The sequence below is a fragment of the Lolium perenne genome, chromosome 4 (genome assembly GCF_019359855.2).
Source record: "Lolium perenne isolate Kyuss_39 chromosome 4, Kyuss_2.0, whole genome shotgun sequence".
NCBI lineage: Eukaryota > Viridiplantae > Streptophyta > Magnoliopsida > Poales > Poaceae > Lolium > Lolium perenne.
In genome coordinates this window covers 111,500,693-111,522,063 of record NC_067247.2, presented here as the reverse complement: position 1 = coordinate 111,522,063, position 21,371 = coordinate 111,500,693, and the positions used below count along the sequence as shown (strand labels likewise).

General features: G+C 41.7%; 1 protein-coding gene across 3 annotated transcripts; it reads left to right on the top strand.

The window, feature by feature from the left end:
• The first annotated feature begins 10,142 nt into the window (after positions 1 to 10,142).
• Positions 10,143 to 16,530, top strand: LOC127302985 (protein YABBY 2). 3 transcript variants are annotated; one of them, XM_051333720.2, is made up of 6 exons: positions 10,143 to 10,358; positions 12,788 to 12,913; positions 13,635 to 13,761; positions 15,547 to 15,598; positions 15,694 to 15,826; positions 16,155 to 16,530. In XM_051333720.2, the coding sequence occupies exons 1-5, from the start codon at positions 10,287 to 10,289 to the stop codon at positions 15,788 to 15,790; spliced, it is 474 nt and encodes a 157-aa protein (XP_051189680.1). In that variant the 5' UTR covers positions 10,143 to 10,286; the 3' UTR covers positions 15,791 to 15,826; positions 16,155 to 16,530. The 3 variants fall into 3 exon arrangements, with proteins under 3 accessions (XP_051189680.1, XP_051189679.1, XP_051189678.1); XM_051333719.2 differs by having other exon boundaries at positions 10,145 to 10,358; positions 15,550 to 15,598; positions 15,694 to 15,769; XM_051333718.2 differs by having other exon boundaries at positions 10,149 to 10,358; positions 15,694 to 15,769; positions 16,155 to 16,482.
• The last annotated feature ends 4,841 nt before the right edge of the window (positions 16,531 to 21,371 follow it).

Below are 21,371 nucleotides of genomic sequence, written 5' to 3'. Positions count from 1 at the left end.
AAATGGAGAAGAGGAAAAAAACAAGAAAAAAATAAATGCGTCGCTCCGCTGAAGCAGCCCCCAGACGCAAACGGTCGCGCGGACAAAAACGGTCATTTTAGCGTCCATAGCGCGACGCAAACGGATACTCGCGGACCATTCTTATGCCAGCTAGCATGACACCACAGCAACCTGCAGTTTAGTTTATAAAATTAGCAATAGTAATTTTTTGGGTCTATTTTCACAGGCATCCAGTACACTAGAGCACACGCACGCGTGGTACGGGCGAGTAGCCGAGGATACAGAACCTAGGCGCGGCATGGCAAGCCGTGCAATGACGTTGCTGCCACTGGACCCCGCCGCCATTATAAAGATTAAACGTGCCGTCTGCTGTATTTCAGACTTGAAAAGAAAAAGAAAGAAAAGAAAGATAATACGTACAGGGAGCTGTTGGACAGTTAATCATGGGCGCAGTGGATTGCAGAGTGGCAGAGGGTGTGGATCAAAAGCGTCCCGTCGAAATGACAGAACATGGGTCTGCTCTCCTGCCTGCATCCGCTCCCGCCCGGGCCCGGCCCTCTTTGACGGAGTAGTTGAGTTTAGTGCAGTTCTTTTTTGCGATTAGTTAGTGCATCTCTATCGACTTAGCTATTTTCGAATAATGTCTATTTCACTTCGTTTGGATCAGGTCTTGCACATTAAATTAGTTTTATTGCATTTTATGTTTATTTGGTTCGAGGAAGCCCAATGGTTCGATGCATTTCATCCGCCCGACCAGATTTTGTGTATCCAAATTTACAAAGTGGCCATACAAACAATCAAAATAGTGGTTCAAAACATAGCCAATTTAGTCAATCACATAGTGCACATAAATAGTAGATGTGCAAGTTAAAAAGGGGCAGAAGTTCGAATGAAATGAAATAAAATAGGATAGATGTGGGCGAGCACGCATCACATTCACGGCTGATGACTTGTTTCTTCTCGAACCATGCCCTTTAATCCGGATCCATGATGATCAAGTCGGCGAACATATCCAGTTCTCCTCTGCAAGCAACTTGTCCGTTCATCCTTTGGACCTCTATGGCTTGTTTGGTGATGTTGATGAAGGTGGCAGCGGTGGCCTCCTTCTCCCGGCGCCGCTTCTCGTCCCTCGATCTTGACAAAGGCATTTTATGTCTCGGCCATCATCATATTCAAGGTATCGCTCAACGTAAGTGCGGAAGCATCACACTTCAGATCGTCCTTGGTGGACTTGTGGCACCTTGGCCCAGATGGAAATGCATTCATCATCGGGGCTTTGTCTTCACCATCGGCGGCCACCGCTACACCGGCTTCGCCATTCTTGACACTGATCAGGTAGGCCTCAAAGCCTAGCTTCCACTTTGGAGCGTTCTTGACCACATGTCAACAGTGAACCATGTGGTAGCCCTTGCCTCATAATACTTTGAAGAAGTCCAAGGCCCAGGACACCTACACATATGCATATTGTAAGACCTTGGTGATATGCCAATGCATTTACATCGCACAAACAAAGCTGGTCGTCCCTTACCACATCGACAATGCAGCTGCCGCTCACTTTGCGCGAAACAATATGACCGATCTTTGCACACAACTTGTTTGTCTCTTGCTGGATGTACCCCCACCTCTTTTGGAGGGATAGTTGGCTATGCGGGTACTATATATGAATCCAGAACGCAACTAGTCGCCAACGTTCATGGAATTCTTGGTTGAACTTCCTTAAATACACATGGCCTTTTTGCTCGGCACCACATATATGTTCTTAGCTTATGGACAACCAAGAATTGCAGAGCATGCGGTGAACTTCGTTGTTGTAGCCAACAGACTTTTGGCTCGTGCCCTTCTTCTTTCCATCATCGGCATCCCGGCGGCGACCTCTGCCTCACCTTCCTCGAAGCCCTCTCCCTCGCCGTCGGCATCATCAAGCACGGGCATGTCTTGCTCCATAGGTTGGCCAAATTGAGAGAACAATGGGGGTCCATGTATGCCATACCCTTGTGTCTGAGTTTCGTTCCCAATGGCGTCTACCGGGAGAAATCCGCCGCCATGGAACATAGCCTCAATGCAAGCATCGTCGTGCTCAGCGTAGTATTCCTACGGATCATCGGGCATTAGAGGACTATAGAACAGACTAAAGGGACGTGAGGTCGGGCGAGCATACCGGTTCGGTGGGTGTCAGGAGGGGCTATTTCATTTCCTTGAACAGTTTGCGGGGGGAGGGGGATGGGGACTACTACCAGATACCCGCGAGGGTTGCAGCTCAGGTCCAGGAATGTGGCCCCGACAACTCCCTCGTAGTACGGGACATCTGGTGACGATGACCGAGAGATGGCGAGCCGGGAGAGCAACACTTGGAGCTGAATTGAGGGACACAACGCATATCTGGCAACAAAAGTGATGTGGGTCGTTGTAGAGGTGGCAGTGCGGCATGCGAACGTTAGAGGTAATCAAAGACGCATGGGTCGATTGAATCCTGCTTGCTGATCATGAGCATGGCCTCAGCGATGGCCCGAGCTATGAGTTGGCATTGGCCTGCACGGCCTCAACAGCTAACTGTGCCGTATTCGCCCGCACGACGACACGCCGATCCTTGCATTTCTTGATCTGTATCGCCCTCTCCTTCGTTGTCTGCTCCTTCTTCGGCTCTTTGGCCTTCCCTGCACTGCCTGCGTTGGCGGTCTTCTTTGGGGTTGGGTTTGGTGCGGGCTCTAGGATGTCGGGGGCATTGATGCGGCTTGGTCGACATCCACCGCAGGCTAGGGCTTGGCCTTAGTGAAATACGATTTCTTTTGGGTAGCTGGAGTAGGAGTGGCTTTTGTGCCTCTAGAGGCAGGTCATGTAGGTATAGGAGGAGGACGGCGCTGACTCGTTTGATGTTTGCACCGACGCATTTCAAGCACGAATTCGAGCCGCGAATATCTCTGCCCAAACAAATCGGTCATTTTGCATCGGGCTATTGGCCTGGGTTTTTTGCCTATTTCTTATCTACACGGACGTAAATGGTCACTCTAGCTGAATTTACGTTGGATCACTGAAGATGGCGTAGGCCCCACTCACTTCTCTCTTTTTTCACTCCCGGATTTTGATTTATGGGTGACTAGGACTAGGAGTGGTACATGGAGTTGGAGCCGTGTAGGAGCCACTCCACCGGTCTGAATTTGTTTTAGATCAATAGGGGTCACACCCCCAGCTCCATTTTATAGAAAAGAAGCCAAGTTCTTACAGGAAAGCAAAAACATCAAACCAAAGCTAAGGGAAAGAAAAACGAAAAGGTTTTCCTGGGGAGTATGACTGCCATCCCAGCCAACTCCGAAATACCAGCAAAACCTGAGAGAATTCTGTTTTTAAAGCTGGAAACGACGACTAAGAGAAAGTAACGACCTAAACCGAGTAGATCTATTACAGTTTTCAGGAGGGAAGATAGGATAACTGAAGCCCTAAATCCAGCAGAACCTCATCTTCATAGCACTTGCCCGACAATTCTCCTTCGTCAATCCTGGTTTTTAATCCCCCATTTGTTGAGAGCGATCAAGTGACCACATGGATCTTGTGGGATTCACCAGGGTTGTCCAGGAGGTAGGTCAGCTCGCTCTGCCTTCATAGCTTGAGTTCCAGGAAGATATCCAGTCGAAAGAAGGGCATTTCACCCCACTGGGAGGCAGAGAGGAGCTTTTAACTTGCTAGCAGCAGGTCCACAAATTGACCGTTTCTTCCAGACTCTAGATCTATGAAAAGTTTCATCCAATCTCGAAGTAGGAATAGAATCCTTCGCCACACCTGTTTCACATTGATCCAAGTAGTTTTATTAAACACCAGACTATTTCTATTCAGCCATAAACCCCAAAGAACAGCAGAAGAAGCAACATTAAAATGCTTGAATTTTTTATTACAGAGCCATTTTGCAGCAATGGATTCAAAGCTAGTAACATGCACTTCAAAAACTTCTTCAAACAGGTTCCAAATGGATCTAGATACCACACATTCAAACATAAGATGGTGAACTGATTCAAATTCAGAACACATCTAACAATTCATAGATTTTGGTATACCTCTAGCTCTCAGGTTATCTCTAGTCATGATCTTATTCTGAGAGAAAAGCCACATAAAAACTTGGATCCTAGGAGGGATCTTCAGGTTCCAAACAGCAAGCAGATAAATGGGTGTAACACCTCTAAAATTGATAATAGCATATAAAGAACTAGAAGAATAGACCCCAGATGAGTTGTATTGCCAGATAAGTTGATCCTCATCTTGGGAGAGAGAAATAGTTTTAGCAATCTCTAGCAGCTCATACCATTGAGCCATCACATCCTCTGTAAAAGTTCTTCTAAAAGTACCTATAATCTCATGACCATCCCAGATGTCAAAGATAGTTTTGTTTTGTTGGTTAGAAACAAAATATAAGTCCCAGAATTGAGTGGCCAAAGGAGAGTTGCCAAACCAAATGTCCTCCCAAAATTTTATGGATTTACCATTTCCGACATGCCATTTATATCCAAATTTCACTGCCTTAGAAGCCCACATCACCTTTCCAAAAAGTGGAAAGCTGAAGGTCATGACATGACAGGATGTTTGGATTTTTAGTATTATACTTAGCATCTAAAACTTTCTTCCACGGCGCACCTTTGATACGTCTCCAACGTATCTATAATTTCTGATGTTCCATGCTAGTTTTATGACAATACCTACATGTTTTGTTCACACTTTATATCGTTTTGATGCGTTTTCCGGAACTAACCTATTGACAAGATGCCGAAGTGCCTGTTCCTGTTTTCTACTGTTTTTGGTTTCAGAAATCCTAGTAAGGAAATATTCTCGGAATTGGACAAAATCAAAGCCCAGTATCTTATATTTCACGGAAGCTTCCAGAGAGCCAGAGAGGGACCAGGAGGGAGCCCTGGGGGCCCATACAAGGAAGACAGTGTAGAGTTTTATAATGCTTGCAATATGTTCTTATGTAAGTTTTGTTGTACCGGTTCATACTTGTGTTTGCTTGAAACAACCTTGCTAGCCAAAGCCTTGTACTGAGAGGAAATGCTTCTCGTGCATCCAAAACCTTGAGCCAAAACCTATGTCATGTGTGTCCACCATACCTACCTACTATGTGGTATTTCCTGCCATTCCAAGTAAATACTTCATGTGCTACCTTTAAACAATTCAAAACTTATCATCTCTTATTTGTGTCAATGTTTTATAGCTCATGAGGAAGTATGTGGTGTTTATCTTTCAATCTTGTTGGGAAACTTTCACCAATGGACTAGTGGCTTCATCCGCTTATCCAATAATTTTGCAAAAAGAGCTGGCAATGGGGTTCCCAGCCCCAAATTAATTAACCTTAATAGACACTCCTCCATGGTATGTGATTGATGGAAGGCACCCGAGGATTCGGTTAGCCATGGCTTGAGAAAGCAAAGGTGGGGAGGAGTGTCATCTAAATAAAACTAAAATAAAAAGACACTCCTTCATGGTATGAGATTGTTGGAAGGCACCCGAGGATTCGGTTAGCCATGGTTTGTGAAAGCAAAGGTTGGAAGGAGTGTCACCCAAAAATAAAAAATTTCATGGGAGCCGCTCTTTGAAGGTCTGTCTGGCAAGGGGGTAAGAGTGCCCACTACCATTCGTTGACAACAACAAACACCTCTCAAAACTTTACTTTTATGCTCTCTATATGATTTCAAAACTTGAAAAGCTCTAGCACATGAGTTAATCCTTGCTTCCCTCTGCGAAGGGCCATTCTTCTACTTTTATGTTGAGTCAGTTTACCTACCTCCTTCTATCTTAGAAGCAAACACTTGTGTCAACCGTGCATTGAATCTTACATACTTGCTTATTTGCATTCATCATATTACTTTGCGTTGACAATTATCCATGAGATATACATATTGAAAGTTGAAAGCAATTGCTGAAACTTAATCTTCCTTTGTGTTGCTCCAATGCCTTTACTTTGAATTTATTGCTTTATGAGTTAACTCTTATGCAAGACTTTTGATGCTTGTCTTGAAAGTACTATTCATGAAAAGTTTTGCTATATGTTATCTATTTGTTAGCAACTATAGATCATTGCCTTGAGTCACTTCATTCATCTCATATGCTTTACAATAGTATGATCAAGATTATGTAAGTAGCATGTCACTACAGAAATTATTCTTTTATCGTTTACCTACTCGAGGGCGAGTAGGAACTAAGCTTGGGGATGCTGATACGTCTCCAACGTATCTATAATTTCTGATGTTCCATGCTAGTTTTATGACAATACCTACATGTTTTGTTCACACTTTATATCGTTTTGATGCGTTTTCCGGAAATAACCTATTGACAAGATGCCGAAGTGCCAGTTCCAGTTTTCTGCTGTTTTTGGTTTCAGAAATCCTAGTAAGGAAATATTCTCGGAATTAGACGAAATCAAAGCTAAGTATCTTATATTTCACAGAAGCTTCCAGAGAGCCAGAGAGGGACCAGGAGGGAGCCCTGGGGGCCCCACACATGGTGGCGGCGCGGCCAGAGGGGGGGCGCGCCCCCCTGGTGTGTGGACCCCCCGTGGCCCCTCCGACTCCGCCTTTTCGCCCATATAAGCCTTCGTGACCTAAATCTTCGACACAGATTGACGAAATACCAGAAAACCTTCCAGAGCCGCCGCCATCGCGAAACTCCAATTCGGGGGACAGAAATCTCTGTTCCGGCACCCTGCGGGGACGGGGAATTGCCCCCGGAGTCATCTCCATCGACATCACCGCCATCTTCATCGCCATCGCTGCTCCCATGATGAGGAGGCAGTAGTTCTCCCCCGAGGCTGAGGGCTCTACCGTAGCTATGTGGTTCATCTCTCTCTTTGTGATCTAGTTGAATATCATCTATGTGCTACTCTAGTGATGTTATTAAAGTAGTCTATTCCTCCTCCAAGATGTAATGTTGACAGTGTGTGCATCATGTAGTACTTGGTATAAGCTATGATTGTGATCTCTTATAGATTATGAAGTTAACTATTACTATGATAGTATTGATGCGATCTATTCCCCCTTTCATAGCCTATTGTTGACAGTGTGTATGCTATGTTAGTACTTGGTATAATTGTGTTGGTCTATCATGCACTCTAAGGTTGCTTAAATATAAACTCCGGATGTTGTGGAGCTTGTTAACTCCGGCATTGAGGTGCTCTTGTAGCCCTACACAATGAATGGTGTTTGTTATACAACAAAAGAGTGTAGAGTAGTTTCAGTTATGATATCATTGTTAAGAGTGACCACTAGTGAAAGTATGATCCCTAGGCCTTGTTTCCAAACATCGAATCACCTTTTATTTACTGTTTTACTGCATGTTTATTTGCTGCCATATTTATTTCAGATTGTATTACCACTCATATTCATCCATATCACTTGCGTTTTACTATCTCTTCACCGAACTAGTGCACCTGTACATCTGACAAGTGTATTGGGTATGTTAGGAACACAAGAGACTTCTTGTATCGTAATTGTAGGGTTGTTTGAGAGGGATATCTTTGACCTCTACATCCCTGAGTTCGATAAACCTTAGGTGATCCACTTAAGAGAAACTTGCTGTTGTTCTATAAACCTCTGCACTTGGAGGCCTAACACTGTCTATAATAATAGAAGCGTGTGTAGACATCACACATGCATGTTGTTTATGGTAACCCCACCTCTCGTAGACTTGTACTGGTGAGAAGCGATTGTGTTTTTGGGAAGTGCTCCTGTGCAACTACTGAAAGCACCATGTCGTCAGAGAAATCCTATCATGATGAAGACGGCTTCCTCCTGGAAATAAACAACCTCTTCGGCGACACCCATGGGTGACCAGGTCAATGCAAATGTTGTTACTACACCGACTATATCGTATGTGATATTGTATTTTCTCTTTGAGATTTTGCTAGAGTTTCTTATTATAGCATTTAGAGTAGATCTGTGATGTATTAGTTCCCATGTCTAGTTTACTCATTGTTTTTATAATCATGCGAAGTCTACTATTTATTTGAGTTAAATAATATGATAATTTGCTTATCTTTCGAATAGGTTATGCTCCTGGCTCGCCATTGGTGGCTTGGTGAGGCATTCTGCTGCATATGATGCAGGCAAGTGTGACGTCAGGGCACATAAACCATTTAATGGCCACCCCGACATCAGTCTTGTAGGTGTAACGACAATTGTCGCCGGGATCGATGGTGTCTTCGGAGTAATCTTTCTATCCATCTTGTCATGTTTCGTTGAATAATTTGATAAAGTAAGATGTGCATCATTTTGATGGAGAGGACGAGATCGCAACCTCCTTTTAAGGGTGAGGTCGATCTTCATTAGGGGCCAAGAGTGTCTATGTCCTCTCATCACCCGATGAAATAGTAGACTAGATCGACGATGTAGATATGGAAGAGATATCAATCATCTATCTAAGTTAAAACCCTCAAACCACAAAGGTTACAAGTTTAACATAAATTGTGGATCCGGTGCTTGTGCAAGCACTTCCCCCTTTTTTCAGCGACAACACAAACAATTTGACACCTACACATGATGGCCAACTAGGCCCAACCCTTCCCAACCCTAATATTCACCCATATCTTTCACACCACCTCCTCGATGTAAGGTTTTCGTTGATTTTGAATTTGATGTACGTAGAAGATTTAACCCGTCTAGTGGACAACACGTTGGCCCTTAATTAACTGTCTAGCCCTAAATACTCCTGTGTAAACTCCATCGCCCCCATACACACACAAAATCACCTTTATCGTATCACTCTTTACCTTGGTTTTTCCTTTGTGGTGTCTTTGTCCATGCCACAAACCCCTTTCGACGATCTCGCATTCTTTGACTCTATTTCCTTTCCCACTCTCATGTTTCCAGCACCAACAATGGGGGAGAACAAACACATGGATGTTGGCAAGGATCTCACAATTGCATAGCCATCTAGTGTTTAAATGATGTGTCTCTACGGTATCAAATCCACGACTAAGAGGTTTACCAGATAAACACATATATTCGACCACAAGGAATAAAAATTGTATATCTCTTTTTTCCTCTCAAGAAATTTAAAATTGTCATGATAATAGCCATCACATTGCATTTAGGGTACAACCCATGATGTATATATGTGTGCATGTTGCTCAAAACATTGCTTTTCGGTGAGCATTTACTATGGGCCCAATTAATAGCATGGAATTGGCTACGAGAGAAGTTAGAAATTATTCATTTTCATGGTTAGAAATATGCCTTTAGATGTGAATAGCCATCAATCTGGGATAGTTAGCAATTGTGAATACGGCCATGACTAGATTGGATTTTCGTTTACATGGCAAGGACAAGACAAATATTTGTGGGTCCTACTTCGTGGTGGTTTCAAGGGCCAAAGGTGATCCTCGGCATGGAGAGGGTGGGGATCAGGGGGAGAACTGGAGTGCCACCAGAAACTCATCCATGTTAGATTCAACACAAGTTGGTTACCAAAAATACACACATCCAAAGTTTATTACAAATTGGTTACGGAAAATAAACACATCAAAATGTTATTACACTAATCGATCGAGAGTATACCCTCCCTCATGTACGATGTTAGGGCCAATGTAGCCCCTTTGTTGGGGCCACCGGAAAATCCCCCACACAAGGATTTCATTGTAATTTTTATTTTTGTTGGGATGTTTTGTATTGTTCGATGTTTCTCTTAAAGCAAGAGTTTTATTCTCAAAAAAAAAAAAAACGACCTCATTGTAAAAAAGTGCTATAGGGTCAGGTTTTGAGAACGACACATCCCGCAAGGAATACAACTTCGTCAAGCGTCAGCTCCAACCAGTGAGGTTAAATCAAGGACTTCTCACTCAAGCAGCAAGCGCTTGCTATCTACTATGCCTTAAGAAAACACCACACGTAACGTTGTCGGATTCAATCAGTGAATATTTGAGTTGCGCCATAGATGCCAGGTAGTACGGATTACGAAATGCACCTAGACACCATCTTTCCGTGTGCACCTAGAGAGAGGGAGCCCCAACTGCAATAGCAATATTAGCATTTCCACCGTCATGAACGGTCCTCCGGATGGAGAGCGACACAGCAAAAAGCATCCCCCACATGCACGCACACTTGCACTAGCAATTTGCTCCTATGTGTCTCTCTACTCCATAATTTCTGTATTACACGTTGTACTGATATAAATATCGGACGGCACTCTGACCCGCTAGCTAGTGGTCCTTGGTCTCTTCTTCTACTCCGTCATCTTCCTCATCCTCTCTCCCCTGCCGGCCTTCCCTTTCTTCTTTTGTTCTCGATATCTTGCAACGTCGGGAGGGGAAAAGAATGTCGGCACAGATCGCGCCGGCGGAGCATGTGTGCTACGTGCACTGCAACTTCTGCAACACAATTCTCGCGGTAATATGCCCCATCTCTCTCTCCTCTCTCTCTCTCTCTCATGATTCATGAGGAGATCTACAGAGAGAGATTAGTGGAGCTAATTCTGTAGGATTTGGCTACTTTCTTGCCGAATTTGTGTTTATCAGAGTTACTGGAAAAACGGCTAAGAGATTTATGAATGATTTTGATCCTCTTTTGTTTCGCTACGCCGTGCTCCTTTTGATTTGGCCGCAGCTGAGTTTTCTTATCCGTTTCTACTTGTTTCAAACGAGACTTCGAGGAAGAAAAAGAAAGTGAATGTCAGAACATGTCGTGGAAAATCGATCGAGCTGCTTCTCATCGAATCCATGAAAACCTAGCTATACCTGCTAATCGATTAGTCTCCTGAGCTAATTCACCTCTAGGTATGCTCATGTCATTTGTGGCCTTTGATTTGTCTGACTAATTTCTGAAATTGCATCCCCGCGCCCCCTTTTCTAATTCTTACTGGCCGGGTTTCTTGATGGAACTTGTTGTTAGATCATCGTTGAAATTGTGAAATTGTGAAGTTCATGCCTAGCGATCATGAGTCCATGACAAACTGTACTGTGATGTGTGCAGACTTCATGTAGTAGTACTTGTTATTTTTATTTTCCAAGAACAGCAGCCCTAACCTATTTCAATTGTGGTGGTTTGATTCTAACTAACTCTATTTGAAGACAATTATGGATTTTTTTCTACTTGAATATGCAACACAGAGCATGCAATAACAGTCATAACTTCGGTGTATGATCTATAAAGTTAGCAAGTTAAGTTATTGATCTAAATAGCAATGAAACGTTGTGTAGAGTGTTGCTATTCTTTATCTGAATCAAGTCATGTTTTTTTTCCAGGAAACCGATAGGCTTAAACTATTACACGCAATAGCTAGAACGTAAACTCTTTTATTTATTTATTTATTACTTGAACAGAGGAACAGTAGCATACTGTGTTAGCGAGTTGTCACCTAGAAATTCTGAGTAATGGATGCTTCCTGTCTTCCGCTCTCTCTCTCTCTCTATATATATATATATCTCCAGTTTGCAGTATGCGTTAATCTGGTTAAAATTGCTACTGGCAATGTGGAGCTTGTGCCTTGGTTTTTTTCCCTCTTTTTTGGGATTTTTGTTGTCCTTGGCATCGAATTAGTACTGTTTGTACTCTTCCTCTCAGTTTCTGCACCTTTATTGTTTGGTTCGTTCATAAGTACATATATATGCATGACACAAGTACTTGTGTGCTGGAGTAGTAATTATAGAAAGAAAAAAAGGGAAAAACTAGCTTGATGTACACTATGAACTTGGAGATTGAAGTAATGCCGTCTTGGTCTCTGCTAACCAAGATAAAAAGGAGATTCAGCTGATATATCTCCCACTCACCAAATGGAATGTTAAACTGATTATGCACAGTGCATCCTGAATTAATTAAACGAGATCTTGCCTTCTCTGGAACTGCAATGCCGTATTTGATCCTCTCTCTCTCTCTCTCTCGATCTCTCTCTCTCTACATCGAAGATCAAAAGGAGAGATGGATCTAGCCTTGTTGACAAACACACCTGCATCTGCGTGACCCACTAAGATGTACTATGCACAGTAGTGCATGCTGTGTGCTTGATCGTGAGCTAGTCTAGCTAGCGCGCGTGAAGTGCCTTCTGCATGAACCATCGCTGTCATCTTCCTCTCTTTCCTACAGTGTTTATAGGTGAGATCTTTAATCCTTTTTGCACTGAAGGGAGCATGGAGCAGACATGATGGTAGCGAGCATGGCAGGCCATGGCTAATATTCTTTTGAGAAGAACCCTCACCATACATAATACTGCACGCATCATTCTCTAAGAAATATTTTTCATATATTTTATCTGAAAATAAGCAATTCGAGATATGGACTGTGATTTGAGCCAAGTCCCTTTCATGGGAGCAAACACAATCATCTGCAGATGCATTTGGCTCACTTGCTTATACTACTCTTTCTTATGGGAGTGAGTGCCCAAAAGAAGGAGGTTGAGGAATCAAACAAAGTATAGCTAGAGCTACGACCAGCTGGTCCTTCTTCAGGTTGTGGTTGCAGAGCACCCCTGAAAAGAAAACGGCAAGAGTGCAGCCAATGAGCAGGCATCGGAAAAGGTTGCCCCAGTTCTGATTTGGTCCAGCAGAGCCCTGATAAAAGTCATGGAGAGCAACTGTTTTACAGCAGGCACGAGTTAATTAGAGAGAGAGAGAGAGAGAGAGAGAGAGAGAGAGAGATGCATATATGTGTGTAGATCTGCACCAGCCTTTTGAAAATGCTTGGTTGGAGTTTAGCTCTTTGGTACTTCACTCAGAGAGACCTGGTTATTTTTCTTCTTCTGTTTCTACCTTTTCCCTTCGTGTTTTCTTCTTCCTTGGATGAACTAAAAAACCTAATTGTGTCTCCTTGTGATCGATCTGCAGGTCAGTGTTCCCAGTAATAGCATGCTGAACATCGTGACCGTTCGTTGTGGGCACTGCACTAGCTTGCTTTCGGTGAACTTGAGAGGTTTAATCCAGTCACCACCACCTGTGCAAGATCATTCCCAGGTTAACATGCATCGTAATAATAGTTCATGAAAGATCATGTTTGCATGAAATTATCTCACCTAAAGGAAGGTTGAGATGTGTATATATAGCTGTATATATGATATTATATGGTGTTATTCCTAGCTTCCTAAGACAGCTGTAGTGGTTTGCTAATTTGATTTAATCACATTTAAAAACATTGTGTTATATTTATATTATTGGAGATAATACAGTCATGCCTACTGTTTGCATTATTTCTCTCTACTACTACCATAGAGGCTAGAAAGATGGTAAGTTTCACAACTGGAAGGGAGAGGTGCCAAACCATACACCTGGCTAGAGCCAAGCTTACCCTAACTCCTACTCTAGCTTATAGCAGAGAAAAGCCAGCATGCATCGGTCATGTCATGCTTCAACGCTTTATACAGTAAAGACAAACGGCAGCATGCACACTGTTCGCTCACAGGAAAGAGTTTTAATGCTCACATGCAAATACAAAAGTAGTACTACATCTCTAGTGTCGTGTACCTGATCGTATATTGTTATATTTTTTTGTGCGGGTATTTTGTTATTTTCTTTTATTGATTTTGAATAGCAATCTTGCACAGCTAGCTTGCGATGTTTATACATTCCAAATCCTCCCGTGAATATATGTTAGAAGTATTCTTCTGTTCTATGTCGATAATTAAATGATGCTTCAAGTCAATTAATGAATTAACTTTATAGTTTTGCTTGATGGCAGGAGAATCTCAAGGCTCACAATATCAGCTTTCGAGGAAATTACCCTGACTATAGCTCTTCTTCCAAATACCGTATGCCAATGATGTACTCAACCAAAAGTGACCCAGAACATATGCTACACATGCGACGTAAGATCATGCATATATATTTTGATATTTCACTTTAGTATGTGAATCGTAACTCTTGTTCTTCCCTCTTGATCAATTTGTATACATAGGTGAATTGCAGTACATGTGTATAGTCTTTTCTTTAGGAAAAATACAAAGTTACACCTTGAACTTTTGTACTCTCAAGCCAACTCATCAAACAGATACAAAAAACCATTTTGGTGGTTTTGAAAAGTGTTTTGCCACAAATATATAATGTTTTTTTTTCGCGAAAACGCAAAAACCTTGCGTTTCGATGCATTGATAGAAAAAGAAGGTTATATGTACAAGTCTAAGGGCGGATGAACACCACACCATACAACTCGACCCAAGAAACAGAAATGCTAATCTAGGGGAGCAAAAAGCGCATGCGCCCTGGGCACCCGTGTCCGCCCATTGGCGCGCCTCAACAAATATATAATGGGTTTCGCCAAACATGTGTCAGAAATTTATCCTGCGAAAAGTATGTATCCAAAAGTGAAGATTGCCACCTCAAGTTAGGCCAAACGGGGGAGATATCGAGCAGAGATGGTACTATTTTGCTGAAATTCTACATGCCAACTATAAATCAGCCACGTATTCGCCCGCAATATAAAAATGGGTTTGTTGTCTAGTTTTTCAAGTTCAAGATGTACTATTTGTAGGTTAGGAGTCCAACCATCAATATAATTTGCACCATTATCTGAGATTTTTTACAAGAAAATCTTTAAAATTGAGCACGGAAGAATAAACTTAATGCAAAGTACGATTGGTGTAGGTATTTACTATAGTAGTTTTTTTTGAAAGGTTACTATAGTAGTTTTTATTATGTATACATCTCACATTGCTTGGTATCTAATGAAAATAAAATGGACTCAAGTATAGAGAAAATGAATAGAGAAATGAAACTTAAATTTCCTATAAAATATTTTGTAGTACACTTTCATTAACTATTAAGTCCCATTAAGGACATGATCTGAATATCTTGATTCGTGCAAGTCCAAATGGATACAAGAAAAAAAAGTTACAAATTGATGAAAATATCTTAATAAATTGACTACCGTTATCCACTTTTAAATCACTGTGAGATATGGTCACCGACTTAGCTATTTATGTGTCGGGCATACCCCTTTGAGAAAATACATACCTCTTGCATGAATACATAAACTTGTCTTTCATGGGTAAAAACATTATACCGCTAGGCATAATCATTATTAAATAACTAACTTTGAGTTTCCATAATATCTAGTGATAATTATTAGGGATTAGTGTGTTTCTAGATATCTATTGTGTTACATCTTGATTAATTTTAGCAAAAGTATGTATGTCCTCCATCTTTGGTGCCGAAGTCTAGAAATGATCCTCAATTCTAAAACCAAGAAAACCAGCTCACTCGATTTGTAAAAACGAATTAATTTGGTTCCTTGTATTTTTTTGGAGTGGTTTTGGTGATCATGTGTCCTTGTTTTGACCAAAACCTAATATAATTAATGGCAAATTTTGACTGTTGACCTTGCCATATGTGCATGCATGTCAACACTTGGCTGATCGAAATCAAAACTAGGCCACTCATGCCAAAACCATAGAAATTTGCATGACGGATTAAGAGTATGCAGTTTTAGAAGCGTAAGGACATATAGTTTTTTTATTTAGGAGCATAGTATATTTCTACACTTACCAATTATAGTTTTTTCAAAGGGAGATACATTTATATCAAGATTCCAACAGTTTGGATAAAAATATATGTGTTTCCCTTAAATTTATGAGGATGAATCTTTGATACTGCAGCAGCTACCGAGAAGAGGCAGCGGGTTCCTTCAGCGTATAACCGATTTATTAAGTAAGTTTCAACCCAATTAATTGCAAGCTTGTACTAACAATAATTAAGCGGTATTGTCCTCTACTAACCATACGATTCTGACACATAAATTTCAGGGAAGAGATACGGAGGATAAAAACAAACAACCCCGACATAAGCCACAGAGAAGCCTTCAGCACTGCAGCAAAGAACGTTAGTACATGCTACGCATAACACCTATGTTGTACTACCACAGTTTTACATTTACAGGTCACAACTACTCCAGTTTCCACACTTGACCATAACCCATAGATTTCATATATAACAACAACTTTCATATGCATGCATGCAAAGGAGCCACAAATTAATAGCTAAATCACTCAGATAGAAATTGACGCATATGTTGCTCTCTCATTTGCCTGGCCAAAGCTTACATTACTGCAGATAACTCCATTTCTAGGGCATGTTTGGAATACAAATAGAAAAATTCCTGTAGATCTCAGTTTTTTGTCCCAAAGGGATTCTAGTGTTTCTCTGGACACAATTGATACGAAATACTACTGTTTAGTTTACATCTCTCTACTGATTTCTATTTCAGTGGGCGCATTTCCCTAACATACATTTCGGCCTAGCCTCCAGTGAGAGCAGCAAGAAGCTGGACGAGGCCATCGCGGCGCCTATCCCCCAGAAAGTTCAAGGTCTCTACTGAGACGAATATTCCTCTATGCATGATATTTCATATTGTAAGTAATTAATTTAAGGAAATCTAAGTTATTTCTAAATCAGTTTGTGAGTGGGTACGTGTAAGATCACTTGCGAGCGGCATGCGTGAAGTGAGAAAAAAAAAGCATATGGAAAGTGCATGCAGCTAGCTAGCTAACGCCCATGCATATGAAAGTCTTCTGAATAAATCCCTTGATCGATCACCCTGTTGTTATTTGGTTGCTTAAAAATAATTATCCTGTTTTTTATTATTTGGAACTGGTTTGAATAATGCCGAAATTAAATTCCTTCATCATCCGTAATGTTTTCAATGGCAATGTGTAAACGGGATTTCAAGGATAATCTTGTTTTTAGATCAACAGATAATTTATTCCTTACTAAGATTGACGCCGAACTCATCAATTGGTTGTGTTGAATATTCCATTGATTACTGCCTGTAGTTGATTCAACATTGAGCCATGCAAAATCGAAGAAACTCAATCGATTATGCATCGTATTGCTCATTAGTTACCTATTTAGTAATAAAATTATTCTGAGCTACATGTAAGATACCCCATCCGTTTGTAAACATAAGCCATGTTGTTTCTGAGAAAAAATGTAGCATGTAGGGTGTATCGCGTTGCATCACTTTTCTGGACAATTGTTTTATGGATTAGTTTACATTTTTTTATCTTATTCAAAGTTCTTCTCATGTCAATTGTCCGGGGTATTTCCTCCCAAACTTCGTGTATTTTTTTCCTCCGTGTGTGCATTCTTTAATATTCGTGGTAAAAACAATATGGCTTATATGAATGAACAAAAGGAGTAGATGGTAACCAAAACGTGTCATTTCGAATTAAGAATACTACTTAACTTAATATGCGTCTTTAGTTTAAAACCCCTTTAAAATAGAAAGTTCACCTAGCACTTATTGAAATGAGAATTAGTTTAATTCTCATCCGAATGAGATCGCCAACATTTGAAAATAAAATGTTAGTTGCAACCATGGTGCAACTGAAAAATACTGAGAAAATAGTTTAAAGCAAACACAAGTTAGTTTGAACAAGTATGAACAAGAAAAATTAACTACAATAATAGTGTAACTGAAAAATTCAGTTGCAACCATGGTGCAACAAAAATCTATCGATTGCAAACATTGTGCAACTAACTATCATGAATATCCGCGCTAATATCCAATGACCGTTACGAATATCAACGTCACTATCCAACGTATAAAGAGTTGATTGAGCTCTAAGTTAATTCTAATCTGACCACGAATTAGCAAAATTATTAGAAAAATAAATGACATTTCAGCAAACATACATTCGATCATAAATCAAGCCGTGAACATGTGGTTACACAATTTATATATTTGTTCTTCTTTCTATGTAACATGTATTAGAATTTAGAAGCAATAATTAACCTACAAATATACTCCCTGCGTTTCTTAATGTATTAAGACATACTATATTTTTATTCAAAAGTAAACGTCTTTTAACTTAAACCAATACAGTAGAAAAAAAAGTACTACAATGACCATAACATGTATTTTTATAATGTATTTTCTAAATATTGTAGATCCTTATATTTCGCCTATAAAGATTAATCAAACTTGCAATGTGTTGACTTTTGTCTATAAATATACATGTTTTATAGACCGGGGGTAGTAAAACTATTATGCTTGCATTTTTTATCTAGTTGATACCGTCAGGAGGCTTACTTTATCTTCACTTGAAAAAATGAATGTGATTGATTAATCTCTTCGAGAATCGAGACATGCACTCGTGCGCTGTATTGTCATGTTCACAGTGGACTGCGGGCGGCAATGACATGGTGCTTCGGCAGTCCACGCGCGCGCGCGCGTATGTATGATCGCATGCATGCGATCGTTCTGTGTCATGGCATGCACAGAAACACTACTATGTAACTGCTAGCCTTGTTTGAAAAATAGTTGCTACTAGCTGGTGCTTCTATTTTTTGAAAAGAAGTTTATAACTTTTCTGAATTTATTTATATCAAAATAATATAGAACATTTTTATTACTATGTTATTTAGTAAAGTTGGACAAAATAAATATATTTATCAATCCAAAGCCACCTTTTTGGCGATATCTTTCACTACACCTACAAAACAAGAACATGATCGGAGCCATGTGCCCCAAGCTCACACCGAGACACACTATCTAATTGAGAGACCTCACCAAGCCACCCAACTCAGCTCAGAGCACAAACTGGTCATGTCATCATCTTCCGTTAACCCATATTTTGGAGAGCTCAACGGATTGGCCTTGACGCCGGATGAACGGCATACAGAGCGCCATCCCGTATCCATCGTTTCAGACCCACTTAGCCACGTGGAGGGGACCTGCGGGCATGTACACTACCAAGCGCTTGCAAAGGCGCTTCAAAAATCAGATCCCGAGTCCCGACCATGCTGAAGCGTCTGTAGCTAGCCCAAGTTTTTCTTATGTTTTTCTCAAGCAGCCGCCTTCATTCTCTGTGTCGATGCTGAAAAAAGAGCTGGGATTTCCTTGGTAACTGCAGAAATTGTTTATTCTCTAGCACCACAAATTAAGCGCCGCGTCGTACATGTCCTTAGACTATTTATGTACTGGAGAAATTAATCGATGGAATCTCTAGCTCTGAGTTCTCGACCGAGTATTCATCTCACAGTACGTCACAGAGATCACCGACTGTGGGCTACACGTATGCATGCTTCTTAATTGCCATTATATCGCCAGCTTTTATTTGCATCGTTTCCAGAATGAGCAGAGATAAGAATTGCAGCGACTGATAGTATCTGCGTTGAAATTGAATGTGCGTGAGCCAGAGAGTGGTACCACCGCACCAAGCTACGTTCCATAAAAGGGAGTTAAACACAGTCATTTGGCATGTGCATGCACCAGTCAATTGAGTTAGATGGATGTTGCAAAGCAACGTATAAAGTGACACCTGCGTCGACATGCTCTGACCTAGCATCCTGGGCCTCAACAGAGCTGACATGAAAGTCCCAACTGAACTGCTCATCTTCGGCCCATCTCTGCTAGCCCATCATACGGATTTGGTGTCCTCCTAATGAAATACGGCCTCTGCATCAGAGCATGCTAACTTTTGTGTGTAGGCCTATTAGTCAGAACATGCTAAAAAAACACTCACACAGTCAGGGACTCAGGGTGTGACGTTCGGTTTCAGCCCAAAGTTCGGGTTGGGTAATTTGATTTTTTAAGTACATGTTATGAGAATGACACCTGAAATTTAGCCGGAACTTTTATAAGAACCTGATAATTCGGGGTCCCAAAATTTCGGGTGAGAGTCCACCTAGAGGCGACGGATGGGTTGCGACGATACACCACATCGTCACGACTCCTCGATGGCGGGATAAGAGGGAGTAGAGGGAGGCGGGTGACGTAGCGGTGATAGTGCACCTTGCTGCTTCCAAGCAATGGCGGCGAGAAACAATGGGTTGGTAGACCGCATTGCAGCGGGGGATGATGGTTGGAGATGAGAAGATACATTCCTATGGATGTACGGCTGCTCTGCAGATTGGTTGCTCGGCGACCGTTGAGGTGCAGGGGTGCTGGTGTGAGGGTGCAAGGCAGTGTTGTGCAGTTGTGTGGCTATTGGGTTGCTTGTTGAGCCTGTATGAGATTTTCACTTATTGGTATGAGATAAACTAGCAATTTTTCGGTTGGGCTGCTCCGCGGCACATTTATTTAGGATCATTTAGGCACTTCGTGTTTCGTGATCGAAAACCTGAATTTTTTAATAAATTTTGGGTATTTAGATGGCAATCCAAGAAAGTTCTCAGATTTTTTCGTGTTTGTGGCATCTCAAATCTCAAATCTTCAAGAGCCAGACTAATCAAGTATGCCTCGATGGTGAAAGATGTACATTATGTGTTGCCTGCTTTCCACACTTACCGGACTACAATGATGGAAGTTTCAAGTGAAGGTTGAAAGGACGAGATGTATCCTAGAGGGGTGGGTGAGTAGGCGTTTAAAAACTCTTACGGATTTGGCTTGTAAGAATGCGGAATTAAACTATATTTATTCTACAAGCACAAATCCTAAATATGCTAGGCTCAAGTAAATGCAATAACAACAGCTAGAGCTAAGTAAGATAGACACAAGGTATATATATGAACAACAAGTGATAGCAAGATATAATAGATACTTCAACCTCGATGGCTATCACAAAGGAAAGTAAGTTCGGGTATAGAAATAACCAATGCACGCGGAGACGAAGATGTATTCCCGTGTCCTCTTCCTTTGCACGAAGATACATCACGTTTGGAGAGGTGGGGGTCCCACGAAGGATCCCCCAACGCAACAAAGGCTGATCTTCTTCTCCGGGCCAAACCCACGAAGGATAATAGCCCTTTCCTTAATTATGGTTAGCTTTTCCTCCACTCCGGAGATGGCAAGCTCCACAAAGGAGAAGCCCGGGCCTCTTCACAATCTTTCACGAAGAGGTCATCGGGACAGCAACCAAGGCAACTAGGAGGTCACCCTCCAAGAGTAACAAGCTCACGGTCTCTCACTCGAACTAATCATGGTGGAGAGCTCAACACTATCCTATGATGCAAAGCAAGAACACCAAAGGTGCTCAAATCCTTCACACTCAAATCCCACCAAAGCAACAAATGGTAGGATCAGATTAGAAAGGAAGAACAAAGATGAAATCAACAAATAACTCTAAGATCTAGATCCCAAGAGTTCCCCTCACAGAGAGGAGGAATGGAGGAGTTGTAGATCTAGATCTCCTCTCTTAGATCCCTCAAGAATGAGCAAGAATTATGGGAGGAATCAAGAAATAGGGCAAGTTCTTCAAAGTCAACAATGGAGGAGAGAGAGTTGAAGAACTTACCCAGGCCAGGGTGGAAAAAGGCCTATTTATATCCTAAGAAAAAAGAGAGTCGTTGGGGAATAAAACGGGCAGAAAAACGACCTAGCCGGCCAGCCAGCCGGTCCACCGGGCTGGGCGCCAGACAGGCCGACGCACAGACCGGCAGCGCCGGACGACAGGCCGGACGGGGTGCAGCAGGCTGATGGTGGCCAAAAGAGCCCAACCGGCAGAGGGGCCGGTCGACCTGGCGCTGGGCCGGCCAGGCCGGG